General features: G+C 44.2%; 2 protein-coding genes across 2 annotated transcripts; one reads left to right on the top strand and one right to left on the bottom strand.

Moving 5' to 3' along the window:
- The first annotated feature begins 9,721 nt into the window (after nucleotides 1–9,721).
- Nucleotides 9,722–10,132, top strand: LOC131694861 (histone H3). The gene has a single exon (XM_058983368.1). It carries the CDS (start codon nucleotides 9,722–9,724, stop codon nucleotides 10,130–10,132), a length of 411 nt encoding a protein of 136 aa, XP_058839351.1.
- A 507-nt stretch (nucleotides 10,133–10,639) lies between these two features.
- LOC131694856 (histone H2A-like) lies at nucleotides 10,640–11,026 on the bottom strand. Its single transcript, XM_058983364.1, has one exon. The coding sequence runs from the start codon at nucleotides 11,024–11,026 to the stop codon at nucleotides 10,640–10,642; it is 387 nt and encodes a 128-aa protein (XP_058839347.1).
- Nucleotides 11,027–13,408: the final 2,382 nt, after the last annotated feature.

Genomic DNA, 13,408 nt, shown 5'->3' on the forward strand with positions numbered 1-13,408 from the left:
TGAAAAAGGCAGCGGATGCTTCCCCGGTCTATGCCGGTTGTCACTAACACGGGAGATTATCCGATCGATGGTAGAAACAGTTTTTTCACTTCGCAATGTTTTCACTTCCGATGGCAAATTTTATTTTCACTCCCGAACGGCGCTGCCCGACCGAAGGGCAGCGGAGGCTTTCCCGGTCTATGCCGGTTGTCACACTCGCGGGAACCGAAACAAAATGTTAATTTTTACACTTCACTTTTTCTGCTGATTGCTTTTGCGCGCGTATTCAAGAGCGTCTGCTTGCTATGCTCGAGTACTTCAGAGCGTCCGCTCGGCTCGCTTGTCAGAAACAGACTGATGTGATGATAACCGAGGGCCCGGTGTCTGTTGTTTAGGATCGTATTCATCGGCTCTGTTTGGGAAAGCGTAGATGACGGTTGAAAGTTACTATTCGATCGGTGCCGGTAAAATTTTACGGACTGTTGTTTTAAATCAACTCGAATCGAATTACTGCTTGTGAAAAGTACACTGGAAGTTTGCTTTCAATTTACTGCACTGTCCGCACCGTCCAAACTAACACCCGCTGAACATTCTATTTTAAGCGTATGGGCGCATATTATCAAATCATGTATCCGACTATGGCGGCACGTGCAAACTGAATTGTGGTAAATAGGTTAATTTGAACCTTCTAGCAATTGGAAAACCTTTTCGGTGCTATCCAATCGAAAGAAAACTTCTCTCTATATAAAATTATTTCATTTTTGTATATATTTGCTCGAGCGGAAGTGCTCGTAATTTGGCGACCTGCGGAAAACGTTTCGGTCGGCTGGTCCTTTGCTGAAAACTTTCGTTATTAAAATTACTAAAAAGAAAAAGCTAACGGGTGGCAACACAAATTTCGGATTTTTTTTTTTTCGCAACCTGTCAAAAAAAAAAAGACAAACGATTTGATTGAAATCGAAATTAGAAGATACGTTCTCCATTGTTGACCAAAAATTAGTGAACATTTCAAACCGATCCGTAATTGGATGCTGTTCGACGAAGTTTCCGTTTGATGTCGGAACAGGCGCGTAGTACGGCGTCTACGTCAACTTTGCTAATGCATTTCGTGATCTTCTACCAATCAACTGTTTGCAATTCGTGGCTCTCATAACAAAAAAAAACTCCCGCAGAAATCGGCGATAGGGCGACACTGAAGCAAATTGTGAAGCGGGCTGTGATTTTTAGGGTACAAATGGGATCGAATGGGCATTCGGGAGCGATTGTGTTTTTTTGGCCAGGCAAACAGCTTTCTTCGTGCAAAACAAAATATTTACGCAAAATAATTTTTATCAACCGGCAAGCGGCAATGAGATTGCCGCGTCGAAAGGTGTTGTAAACAGTCGATGACGCAACATTTTCGCTTTTAAAATATTGTACCGTACACTTTTCGCCGGGGGATCCTGTGTTGCTCGTAGAACCGTACAACGCGCTTGCGAAATGCTTTCTTGTTTCGACGGCAGAGAGAGAGAGAGAGAGAGAGAGAGAGAGAGAGAGAGAGAAATACCTTGAAAAAAAATCCAACATTTTAGTTGCGGATTTTGATTTTAGTGCACTAATCATCAGTGTTATTTCGCATTGCTTAGGCTAACTCAAAATTCTATTATTTAGAATATACTGATCAACTCGCTACATCGTTCTGTAGCAGACTTCTCGCATACATAGTCGTCGACATGGCTGTGAGCTAATAAACCGCACGCGTCGACCATCACATCGAAGGTGCTTCAGCGCACGCATCGATGGGAACGATTGTCCCCCGACGCAGATCACAAACTGGTCTTTTTTACGATTGCTCAATCTCTCTCCCTGTGTGTGTGTGTGTGTGTGTTGTAATTGCTTCCTGTTTGATACAGTACTAACTCACCAGCCATCAACTTTACCTAACTTTCAGACCAGTTAAAGGTACGCAAATTCATAGGTAGACACAGATAGGTGAAAGCGTGGTAAGCTGAAACGAGCGCGCGCGAACAAAAGAGTCGGTCGGCGGTTCGTTGCTATCGAGAAACGAGCAGTTTTGTCCCATGATACGCAAGCTCAGGAGAAAGAAAAAGGAAATGCGTATATGAAAAAAAAAAGATGGGTGGGTAATGTCTAGGACATAACCGGAGTGTCGTGACTACTCGTTTGACTTGTAATTCAAATCGAATGATACTCAATGAAATATGTGGGAATGTTTCAAGTTATTCTTTATAATAATTATGGTGGTTCTGAAAAGAACCTTTGTTGTTGGCGTCTGCGTTGATCGGGGATGCGCTGGATTCTAAGCTCGTTGAGACATTCATTCATGAAATGAACAAATTTCATATTTTCTTGCTTTGAACTATCAATGTTAAAATCTCTCGAAACAACCATCGGAATCTTTTCCGTACAGAAATGAACACGCTTAGCGAAAAACTAGGGGCGGGTAATGTCCGGGACATAACCGCGATGCTCATATTCTTAAAATTCTGCTTGTATCTCCTTCAAATGGCTAAATTTTGCGCATTAAGTTCGATTCACCGGGCTCAGCGAAATTTTCCTGGGGATCCCGTTCGTTAGTATATTCAGCAAAACAATTTTATTACCGAGTTCTCCGCGTTGAATACAGGTCAATAATTTCATATAATGATTTCAACATGCAGACAATGTACATGTATGACAGGTGGGAGTGTTCTGAAGTGGTTTTAGTGGAGGTAACAACATAAAATCATGTATTGGACATTTTACAATGATTCTCCTTAACCCTGCAAAACCACGTGGTTGGCAGCAGAGGGTTAAGTTGTTTGGAAGAGATGACAGTTAATATATGATAACTAAAAATATAAAATTGTTCTATAAATTGCAAAGTTATTGCCGCGTTGACCTGAAAATTTGTCATTTCATTCATAAAGGAACAATCATTGAAATTATGTCAATTTATGCTTTGCAAGATTTGAAATAACTTCGAAGTGTGGTCACGACACCCCTGTTATGTCATATACATTACCAACCCATCTTTTTCCATTTTGCCTTTGTCCTAATAAGGACGGTTTGTGGATAACTATGTTGATACAAGACGGGAATCTTTTAAAACAATTCAAACCTTGCAGACGATTGTTTTTACTGCGTACATCCATACGATCTTTCCCCTTTCGCAGCTCACGCCGAATGAGCACACTTTTCATCAAGCTGTTCCTATTTATTGACTTTACAATGCAGATGGAAGGATGTCCTTTTGTTCGATAAATGAAAATATTTTCATCATTCGTTTTGGTGTAGCTTTCGCTTAGTGGCAGAGTTGCCACATTCACTGATTTTCTTGGAAGGATTTGCAAAAACCTTCGGGTTTGTAGATTGGAAAAACATTTTCTTATGATTCACTGGTAAAAGTACAGAATTACCAAGTGCAAACTTAATACTAGTTAATAAAAGAAACTTTCTAATTAAATTCTTTTTCCATTTTGCCTTCGTCCTAATAAGGACGGTTTGTGGATAACTATGTTGATACAAGACGGGAATCTTTTAAAACAATTCAAACCTTGCAGACGATTGTTTTTACTGCGTACATCCATACGATCTTTCCCCTTTCGCAGCTCACGCCGAATGAGCACACTTTTCATCAAGCTGTTCCTATTTATTGACTTTACAATGCAGATGGAAGGACGTCCTTTTGTTCGATAAATGAAAATATTTTCATCATTCGTTTTGGTGTAGCTTTCGCTTAGTGGCAGAGTTGCCACATTCACTGATTTTCTTGGAAGGATTTGCAAAAACCTTCGGGTTTGTAGATTGGAAAAACATTTTCTTATGATTCACTGGTAAAAGTACAGAATTACCAAGCGCAAACTTAATACTAGTTAATAAAAGAAACTTTCTAATTAAATTCTTTTTCCATTTTGCCTTTGTCCTAATAAGGACGGTTTGTGGATAACAATGTTGATTCAAGACGGGAATCTTTTAAAACAATTCAAACCTTGCCGACGATTGTTTTTACTGCGTACATCCGTACGATCTTTCCCCTTTCGCAGCTCACACCGAATGAGCACGGTTTTCATCATGGTGTTCCTTTTTATTGACTTTACAATGCAGATGGAAGGACGTCCTTTTGTTCGATAAATGAAAATATTTTCATCATTCGTTTTGGTGTAGCTTTCGCTTAGTTGCCACATTCACTGATTTTCTTGGAAGGATTTGCAAAAACCTTCGGGTTTGTAGATTGGAAAAACATTTTCTTATGATTCACTGGTAAAAGTACAGAATTACCAAGCGCAAACTTAATACTAGTTAATAAAAGAAACTTTCTAATTAAATTCTTTTTCCATTTTGCATTCGTCCTAATAAGGACGGTTTGTGGATAACTATGTTGATACAAGACGGGAATCTTTTAAAACAATTCAAACCTTGCCGACGATTGTTTTTACTGCGTACATCCATACGATCTTTCCCCTTTCGCAGCTCACACCGAATGAGTACGCTTTGCAGTCTTCGATGTTTTGGTGGCATTTTTAGTGGCAGTTACTACCGCTTTTTCAGTGACTGCGTTTCTTAGCCTTTGGCTTTTTGGCCTTCTCACCGCCACCACCTCCACCAACGTTTTTCTGCTTCTCTCCGATGGTAGCTGATTTGATTGGTCGTCCGATGCAGCTTCTCACGACCACGCACGTCTGTTATGCACTGCGTCTTACACACGTCTGGTTTTGAGAAAAACTGCGACACCCCTATTTATAGGTTTTATCATTAATGTTGATTCTCATTTAAAGTAGTTTTTGAACTATTTAAACAAATTTTATATAGCAAACAACGTATCGGTAGCAAGCGTTGAACGTTTTCCTTCCGATTTATGAAACAAGATTGGCAATCCGTTTAGTAGAAGAAAAGTTATTAACGTTCAAAATGTACGTAACGCTTTCGCTAATATGCACTACTATCGCTTTCTCGCTCGTTCTCGTGGCGTGCATGAGCCTTTCCTTTCCGTCCGACTTCTAATGGCTTAACCAAAATTAATATCCCGGCTTTCCCCCACCAACTGCTCTCGTCAAGCAACCCAATACGAATAATCATAGGAACAAATGATTTGATATTGATAAATGATATTTATTTTTAGTTTTTGTCGATGGCTAACATATTAAATTTTTAAGTGACACAGAATATTTCTTTACATCTTTAGTACTAAGCTATTTGTAATTTATATTGAAATTTTTTAGACTAATTTGTCTTGAAATGATGGACCACCTTGGTGGATAGTTTTGTTTAGAAGCAAAGTTGGGAAATAAACTACTTAAAACTACTATATACACCTTAAATCTACTATATACAACTTAACCTACTATTTACACTTAACCTACTATGTACAAATTGCTTATTAAAGCATATTCTGATGTGCGGCATTTTTCCACGAATTTTGTTCTGATATCCTCGATGCTTGAGTCGATTTTTGGAACATTTGCCTCCTCATGTAGGTCTGATATTCTGGTGTCAAATGGACGATTTAGGATCATCCTCAACACTCGATTTTGTGCTACCTGGATCTTGTTCCTGTGAGTTTGAGCACATGATTCCCACACTGGTGTTGCGTAGAAGATCGCGGGTGCTATTATTTGTTTGTAGACAGCCAGTTTGTTCACCCCTGAGAGGCGGGATCGGCGGCAAATCAGCGGATACAAACACCTAACCAAAGTGGAGACCTTAACTAGGGTTCTCTGAACATGCGATCGAAAGAGAAGTTTCTCGTCAAACAGCAGCCCTAAGTAAACTACTTCGGTGGACCACTCAACCCTTATGCCGTCCATGGTTATTGTGCAAGACTCGGGTGGTTTTAATTTTGGGGACTGTCGATGTAAGAACATAATTGTTTGGGTTTTAGAGGCATTGATTTTAATTTTCCATATATTACAATACTCAGCAAAGGCGTTAAGGCATCGTTGGAGTTTGTTAGTAATTTCGCGAGGCATTCTTCCTTTGACTGCTATTGCAGTATCATCTGCGAACTGGAAGAACACACAACCGTCCCCGAGAGGAGGAACGTCGGAGGTGTAGATGCTATACAGCAGGGGACCTAGCAAGCTGCCTTGCGGCACCCCCGCTGGGATGGAGAACGTGTCTGAGAGGCAACCATTTAGTGATACCCTAAACGACCTTTGCTGGAGATAGTTACGGGTGATTTTGACTAGATGTGAGGGAAAATTGGAGTTGCAAAGCTTGTATACAAGTCCGTCGTGCCAGACATTGTCAAACGCTTTTTCGACGTCTAGCAAGGCCATGGCTGTAGACTTGGATACAGATTTGTTCCTCCTGATATTATTTATCACCCGTACTAGTTGATGTGTGGTGGAATGTCCCTTCCTAAACCCAAACTGTTCCGGTAGGAGGATGTTCTGTTCATCGACAAACTTGAGTAAGCGATTGAGAATCAATTTCTCAAACAATTTGCTCAGCGCTGAAAGTAGGCTAATTGGTCTGTAGCTGGAAGGTGATGTTGGATCCTTCCCGGGTTTTCGGATTGGTATAATTTTTGCTACCTTCCAGCTGCTTGGAAAGTAGTGCAGCTCTAGGCATCTGTTGAAGATAGTACTTAGTAGTGTGTAAAATTTGATGTTCAATCTTTTTAGTACCAAGTTGAAAATTCCATCAAACCCGGGGGCCTTCATATTTTTGGTATATTTCAGCGCTGAGACAATTTGTTCGGATGTTATTCTATCCTCTGCTGGAACGACACAAGGGGAGGCATCGATATTCTGGACGCATTGCGCAACCTGATTTTCAAGCGGACTTGGGATGTTCGAGCCAATCAAATGCGATGAGGCAATGTGATCACCAATCGCATTTGACTTCTCTAGTGGGGTAATAAGAAGCGAACGATCAACCCTAAGAGGAGGAACGGGCTTGGGGTGGGTTCTCAGGACTTTAGCAACCTTCCAGAATGGTCTTGAGCGATCGTCCAGATTTTGGACAACACGTCCGAAACTTTCGTTTCGGAGTGAGTCCATTCTGGAAGCAATCTGCCTGTTCAGATCGGCCATTTCGCGCTTTTTATTCAGATCACCAGACCTCTGAAACTGGCGTCTACAAACATTTCTTGATCGAATAAGGAATTTAGTGTGGGAATCAATGGCAATAAACTTACCCCTCACAGGAACTTGTCGAACGTGCATCTGGTCGGCCACGGAAATGGCTCGTTGAAGCGCCTCCAGCGCACGGTCGATGTCTTCTACGGTGTCTAGCTGCGGGTTTTCATCGATGTTCCTGTCCACCGTGTTGCTGAACTGCACCCAGTTGACGTGGTGGTAATCCTTCCTCATGCAGCTCGGAGCAGGAACCACGTTGACACCGATCTCCGTCACCACCGGTTGATGGTCGGAACTGAGGTCGTTGAGAGCCACTGGCTTTGTCATGTTGATGTTCGATAAGAAGAAATCCAGTGTTGAGGGATTACCCGACGGAGAGATAAACGTTGGTTCATCTGGAAACTGCACTGTATACAGCCCATGCTGCGCGTGATCAAACAGCAGACATCCATTTTGGTTCCGCTGATAGTTCCGCCAATCCTCGTGTCGAGCGTTCAGGTCTCCTCCGATGACGAAACGAGAGTTTGTACGAGTGATGAGGGTCAGGTCGTTCTTGAATTTCGCCGCTAAGCCGTTGCTTATGTTGCACTGTCGAGGGCAGTATACTGCAATGAACCGAACGTCTCCAGTTGATGTTTCCACCTCCACACTAAGAGCTTCGATGACAGAAGTGCGGACGTGGGGCAAGGTGCGGTACTTAATGCCTTTCTTGATGATGACCGCAACACCACCCCCCCTGGAGTTGGTGCGATCAATCCGTACGGTGTTATAATCTGGCATCCAAAAGCTGTCACCAGATTTTAGGTGGGTCTCGGTGATTAGTCCCACGTCGATGTTGTGCCTGCGGACGAAGTCAGCAAGCTCGATTCTTTTTGCCCGTACAGAGCAAGCGTTCCATGTGACGATGGTTAGCGGTTTACACACCATACTGGATGATAAATTTTCCTAGCACTTGAATCTGCTCGGGCTTATTTCGGCACTTGCGAAGCGCACCGGTCATGTTGACGAATATTTCCATCAGTTCATCTGCAGAGAACAGATCGGGGTTGTTGTTTTGTGGTGTTGGTCTCCGGAATCCAGGGGGGAGGGGTGGAGATCCTTGCTCGGCGGAAGCACTAGGAGTATCTGGACGGAACGCAGATTGCACCTGCGAAGGTAGCGGCGGAAAATCAGTTGCATTGAAGACTGGAGCTTTTTCCTTCTTGCGACCCGGTTGGTTGATGGCTGCAGCCTGCTTTCGAATGCGTTTGAACTCCTCTCGTTTCGGACACTGTTTGTCTGTACTTTGATGAGCACATTTGCAGTTGGCGCATTTAAACGGCGCAGTTTTGTCCTTAAGGCAGTCAGACGTGGCATGATTTTTAGCGCAATTGTTGCAGCGTGGGTTGATGTTACAGTTGCGGGTACCGTGCCCGAAGTTAAGACAACGCTGGCACTGTGTTACGTCACGACGACCGCCACGATATGGTTCCCAGCGGATGATGATCGAGAATAAGGTACGGATTGCTTTCAGAGCGTTGAGCGTTACCGTTCCCTTCCGAAAGTGAACTAGGAAAAGGCTGTCCGGATACTTTTTATCCTCTTCGTCTTTTCTCGTCATCCGGAAAACAGCAGTTGGTTCTAGTTTGTACCGGTCCACGATTTCCCTTTCAATCGTCTTGACGTCAAAGTTCGGTAGACCCCTGATGACAACCTTGAAGAGCTTATCACCGGGAATGTCATGTGTGAAATATTCCGCTTTGGATTCCTGCAGAAATTTCACAACCAGATCGAAATCGTCTTTCTTTTGTAGCATCACCTTGGTTCCAATGCGCGTTAATTTATATTCTGCTTTTACACCCATAGCAGCGAAGTTGCTTACGAGCGTCTCAAGCGGCACTTTTTTAACCACCAATGGTGGAAGTTTTATCTTAACTGCATCCTGTACAGCAGCATGGTTTGGAGAAGGCTTTTGCGTGGTTGGAAGTGGGTCCGGTGGGGCAGTAGTACTGCAAATGCTGACGTCGTCAACCGAACCGAACGATGAACGCTCGCTTCTAGAGCGAACAGAATTTTGTTTCCTCTTTAGGCTGGCAGCCTGCTGCGATGAATCACTGCCCGACGATAGGATTCCAGCGCCAGGCTTCTTCTTCCTCTTCGGCCTGTTACGGCCCTTCCCTTTACTCATCTCACGGGTTGAACGAACAAAATAAGAGCGAATGTAAAAACACGTCTATACCGCGCGAACAAATAACGAACACTCCATCATAGGAACAAACATGTAGTGGACCTTTATATAAACTTTTCATTATTTTATTGTTCATTTGCTGCACCATTTTGACGGCTCTGTGCGGGATGGGCTGAAAATTTTCACTTTTCCGAGTCGTTTTCGAAATATTTTTCAAAACACTATTTTTCCGTTGATAATGAATATCCTACATATTCCAAAATTTAATACAACATTGGTACAAATATTTTCGACAAAATGCCGAAGAAATTGATTAAATCCATTCAGTACAACAAAAGATATAAGCGTTCAAAATCTTACATCATTTTTCTTCCGAAATTTTGAAAAGGGGCCCCTATATTGAAAGGTAAGTCGTTAGTCACGACAAAAAATCGGTCGGTCTGTTTTGGTCATCATTCGTCGTTTGAACAGCATCACAGTGGTAGCTACTACTGTAGAGCAGCATTTTCGCGACATGGCCCGTACGAAACAGACCGCCCGCAAGTCCACCGGAGGGAAAGCTCCCCGCAAGCAGTTGGCAACGAAGGCTGCCCGTAAAAGTGCCCCAGCTACGGGTGGCGTTAAGAAGCCCCATCGCTACCGACCAGGAACCGTCGCGCTACGAGAAATTCGTCGCTATCAGAAGTCGACAGAGCTACTAATCCGCAAGCTGCCCTTCCAGCGTCTGGTTCGTGAGATCGCGCAGGACTTCAAAACCGATCTGCGCTTCCAGAGCTCAGCCGTCATGGCCCTTCAAGAAGCCAGCGAGGCTTACCTGGTTGGTTTGTTCGAGGATACCAATCTGTGCGCTATCCATGCCAAGCGAGTGACCATCATGCCGAAAGACATCCAACTGGCTCGCCGGATCCGTGGGGAGCGGGCCTAAATTTGGTGTGTGCCCAGAACGAAAAAAAAAAACAGCAACAAACGGTCCTTTTCAGGACCAACCAATCATATTTTACTAAGAATTATTAGCAGAAATTTTCCGTTTCCCTCCAAAAATGCTCAGGCACCTGCATGGCTGTGTGTGTGCGTGTGTTAGAAAGCACGCGGATGGGGGGATTTTTTGCCAGCACCACCTCGTACCGATCGACAGTAGTAGCGTGTGCAAAACAGAGGACCCATTGAGGGAAAACTTGCGCGGCCGATTTGTGATTTAGCACCAATTCGATGAGTGAGAACTTTTGAGAGATAAGAGTGCGGGGTTAAATGAAATCGTCAATGCCATGATAATTATTATTAAGTGTCTGACGAGCATTGCAAAGAAACTTGTGCAATGCTCACAGAAATGTACGTTGATGATTATCGGAGTGAAAATCAAATTAACTCTTTTTATCAGAAGAAAATAGTCGCCCTGAAAAGGGCGGTTTTTTCGGCTAGAAAGGAGCGGGATTTAGGTTGCTGCGGAGGCCCTCTTTTCAGTCTTCTTCGGCAGCAGAACGGCCTGTATGTTAGGCAACACGCCACCCTGGGCAATGGTCACGCCGGAGAGCAGTTTGTTTAGCTCTTCGTCATTTCGAATGGCCAGCTGCAGATGACGGGGGATGATTCTGGTCTTTTTGTTATCGCGGGCAGCGTTTCCTGCCAGCTCCAGTACTTCGGCGGCAAGATATTCCATTACAGCTGCCAAGTATACTGGTGCTCCGGCACCGACACGTTCAGCATAATTTCCCTTCCTCAGCAGACGGTGAATTCGGCCAACAGGGAACTGGAGACCGGCACGAACTGAGCGGGATTTTGGCTTTCCCTTCGCTTTTCCTCCTTTACCGCGTGCAGACATTGTCGTAGGTTTATGCGTGTGTAGTCACGTAGACAATACGAGTAACACTGATGCCACTCGCGCACACAGCACCCCTTGTTATGCATTCGCTTCATTGCACATCGTTCGCCAAAGGGGCGGAGTAGCGAACGAACGAAACGCGCTAAACACAAAAAAGGACGAACCTTCGTCTCGCTACACGATCGTATATAAGCGATATGTAGTGATTTTTGCTACCAAAGTTCCGTTTGTAACGCGAGCAGATTAAGACGTGTATTTAATAGTTGGAAAGTGGTAAAGTTGAAAAGTCGTACAGTTGGATCGGCCTCATGGGCAAGCGCAAAAAGAAAATACCGGGTGCTAGCCCCAATTCGGCTAATGTCACAGCTAGCACGCCAGAGCAATTAACAAAGAAGCAGTGCAATTTTGATGACGTTGAGTCCGTTCTATCGAAAAATCGGTTCAGCATCCTCAGTGAGGAAACGGCCAACAATATTAGTGACCTGAACGGGTTCGGGGATACAGATGCAGGCATACAAAAACCCGCAGCACCCCGCCGAGAGAAACTTCCACCAATTGTTGTACAGTCAATTCGGTTGGACAAATTATCGGAAATCATCAGTTCGATGAAAATCGTTGCAGAGTATAAGCTGACCAGGACAGGGATCAAGGTGATGACCCAGTCGCGCGAGAGTTACGACAGAATTAGAGGCTATCTGAACAAACATAATGCAGAGTATTTCACCCACGACGTAGTATCTGAAAAACCATTCAAGGTGATTGTCCGAGGTCTACCAAACATGAAGACGGATTACATAAAATCAGAGCTGGAGGAGCGGTACAAGCTGAAACCGATTGAAGTGTATGCAATAACCAGAAAGCCGGATGATAAAAAAACTTACAGAGATAGTTTATACCTTATCCACTTCAAGAAAGGCACTGTTACTCTCGGGGCGCTGAAGGCAGTGCGCTCATTGTTCAACATCATCGTTTCATGGGAAGCGTATAGAGGAACATGGAATGACGTCACGCAGTGCATGAGGTGTTTACACTTTGGTCATGGATCTAGGAACTGCCGCATGAAGGTACGATGCAATGTGTGCGCTCAACAACACGAAACAAAAAGCTGCCCAGTCGCAGACGTTGCTGCCTACAAATGTGGAAATTGCCTTAAAAATCATCGAGCTACTGATCGTGCGTGCCCAAAACGCGAGGAATACAAACGTATCCGTAAGGAGGCTTCAAGTAAAAATCAACCAGGACGAAGGCCAACTAAAGGGCCGATGCTGACACCGGAAAACTTCCCGCCCCTCCCTTTGCAGGGAAACCAACACAACGGTCGTGTTCAGAATTGGAACACTCATCAACCGCCCGGTCCCTCCCCCCAGCAACAACAACAAGAGCCCGCAGTCTGGCCCTCTACGAGCAATCGCAACGAAACAGAAGCAGGAAATGCACCAATGTTCACCGCTGAGGAATTGCTACCAATTTTCAGCACGATGTGGACTAAAATGAATCAGTGTCGCACGCGAGCGGACCAAATCCTTTGTCTTGGTGAATTTCTAATTAAATATGGACATTAGTGAATTCAAGATTCTCCTTTGGAATGCCCACGCTGTTAAAAACAAAGCCGTGGAACTACTTGACCTGACGGTAAGAGAAGAAGTGCAAATAATCGTCATCACAGAAACATACCTGAAGCCCGGTGACAATTTCAGTCTCCCGGGATATACTGTAACAAGGCTCGATCGGACACACTCAAAGGGAGGAGGTGTAGCCATCGCAATCAAACAACCAATCAAATTCACGACGCAGCCACACTATCGAACATCCACAATCGAAGCATTGGGAATCGAAATAGACACCACAAATGGACCACTCCTAATTATTGCTGCCTACTGCCCCCGGCAGTGTTACGAAGGACAAGGTAAAGCGCAACAATTCAAGAACGACCTGGTGAAACTGACGCGGCACAAGAAAAAATTCATCGTAGCAGGCGACATAAACGCGAAGCATGAAGCATGGGGAAACCATCGCCGAAACAAGAACGGTAATCTACTTTTCGACGAGTTACAATTGGGATACTTCTCGGTTCAGGCTCCAAACGAACCAACGTATACATCGCCGGCTGGTGCCCCGGCTATCATCGATATTTTCCTCTCAAACGTTACGGTCTCTACACCATCAACAATCAACGAGTTGAGCTCCGATCACCTACCAGTCATACTGCGGGTTGGTGGTGAAGCAGCAGTTCGACAGCGTCGAGAACGGAAGGACTACCATCGTGTAAACTGGGTGGAATTCCAGCGAAGAGTCGACGCCAGAATCGACAGCGAAGCCCAGCTAGAGTCCATCGAAGACATCGACCTTGCGGTGGCAAATCTTCAAAATGCCATTGCGACC

This window comes from Topomyia yanbarensis, unplaced genomic scaffold (genome assembly GCF_030247195.1).
Source record: "Topomyia yanbarensis strain Yona2022 unplaced genomic scaffold, ASM3024719v1 HiC_scaffold_171, whole genome shotgun sequence".
NCBI classification, from domain to species: domain Eukaryota; kingdom Metazoa; phylum Arthropoda; class Insecta; order Diptera; family Culicidae; genus Topomyia; species Topomyia yanbarensis.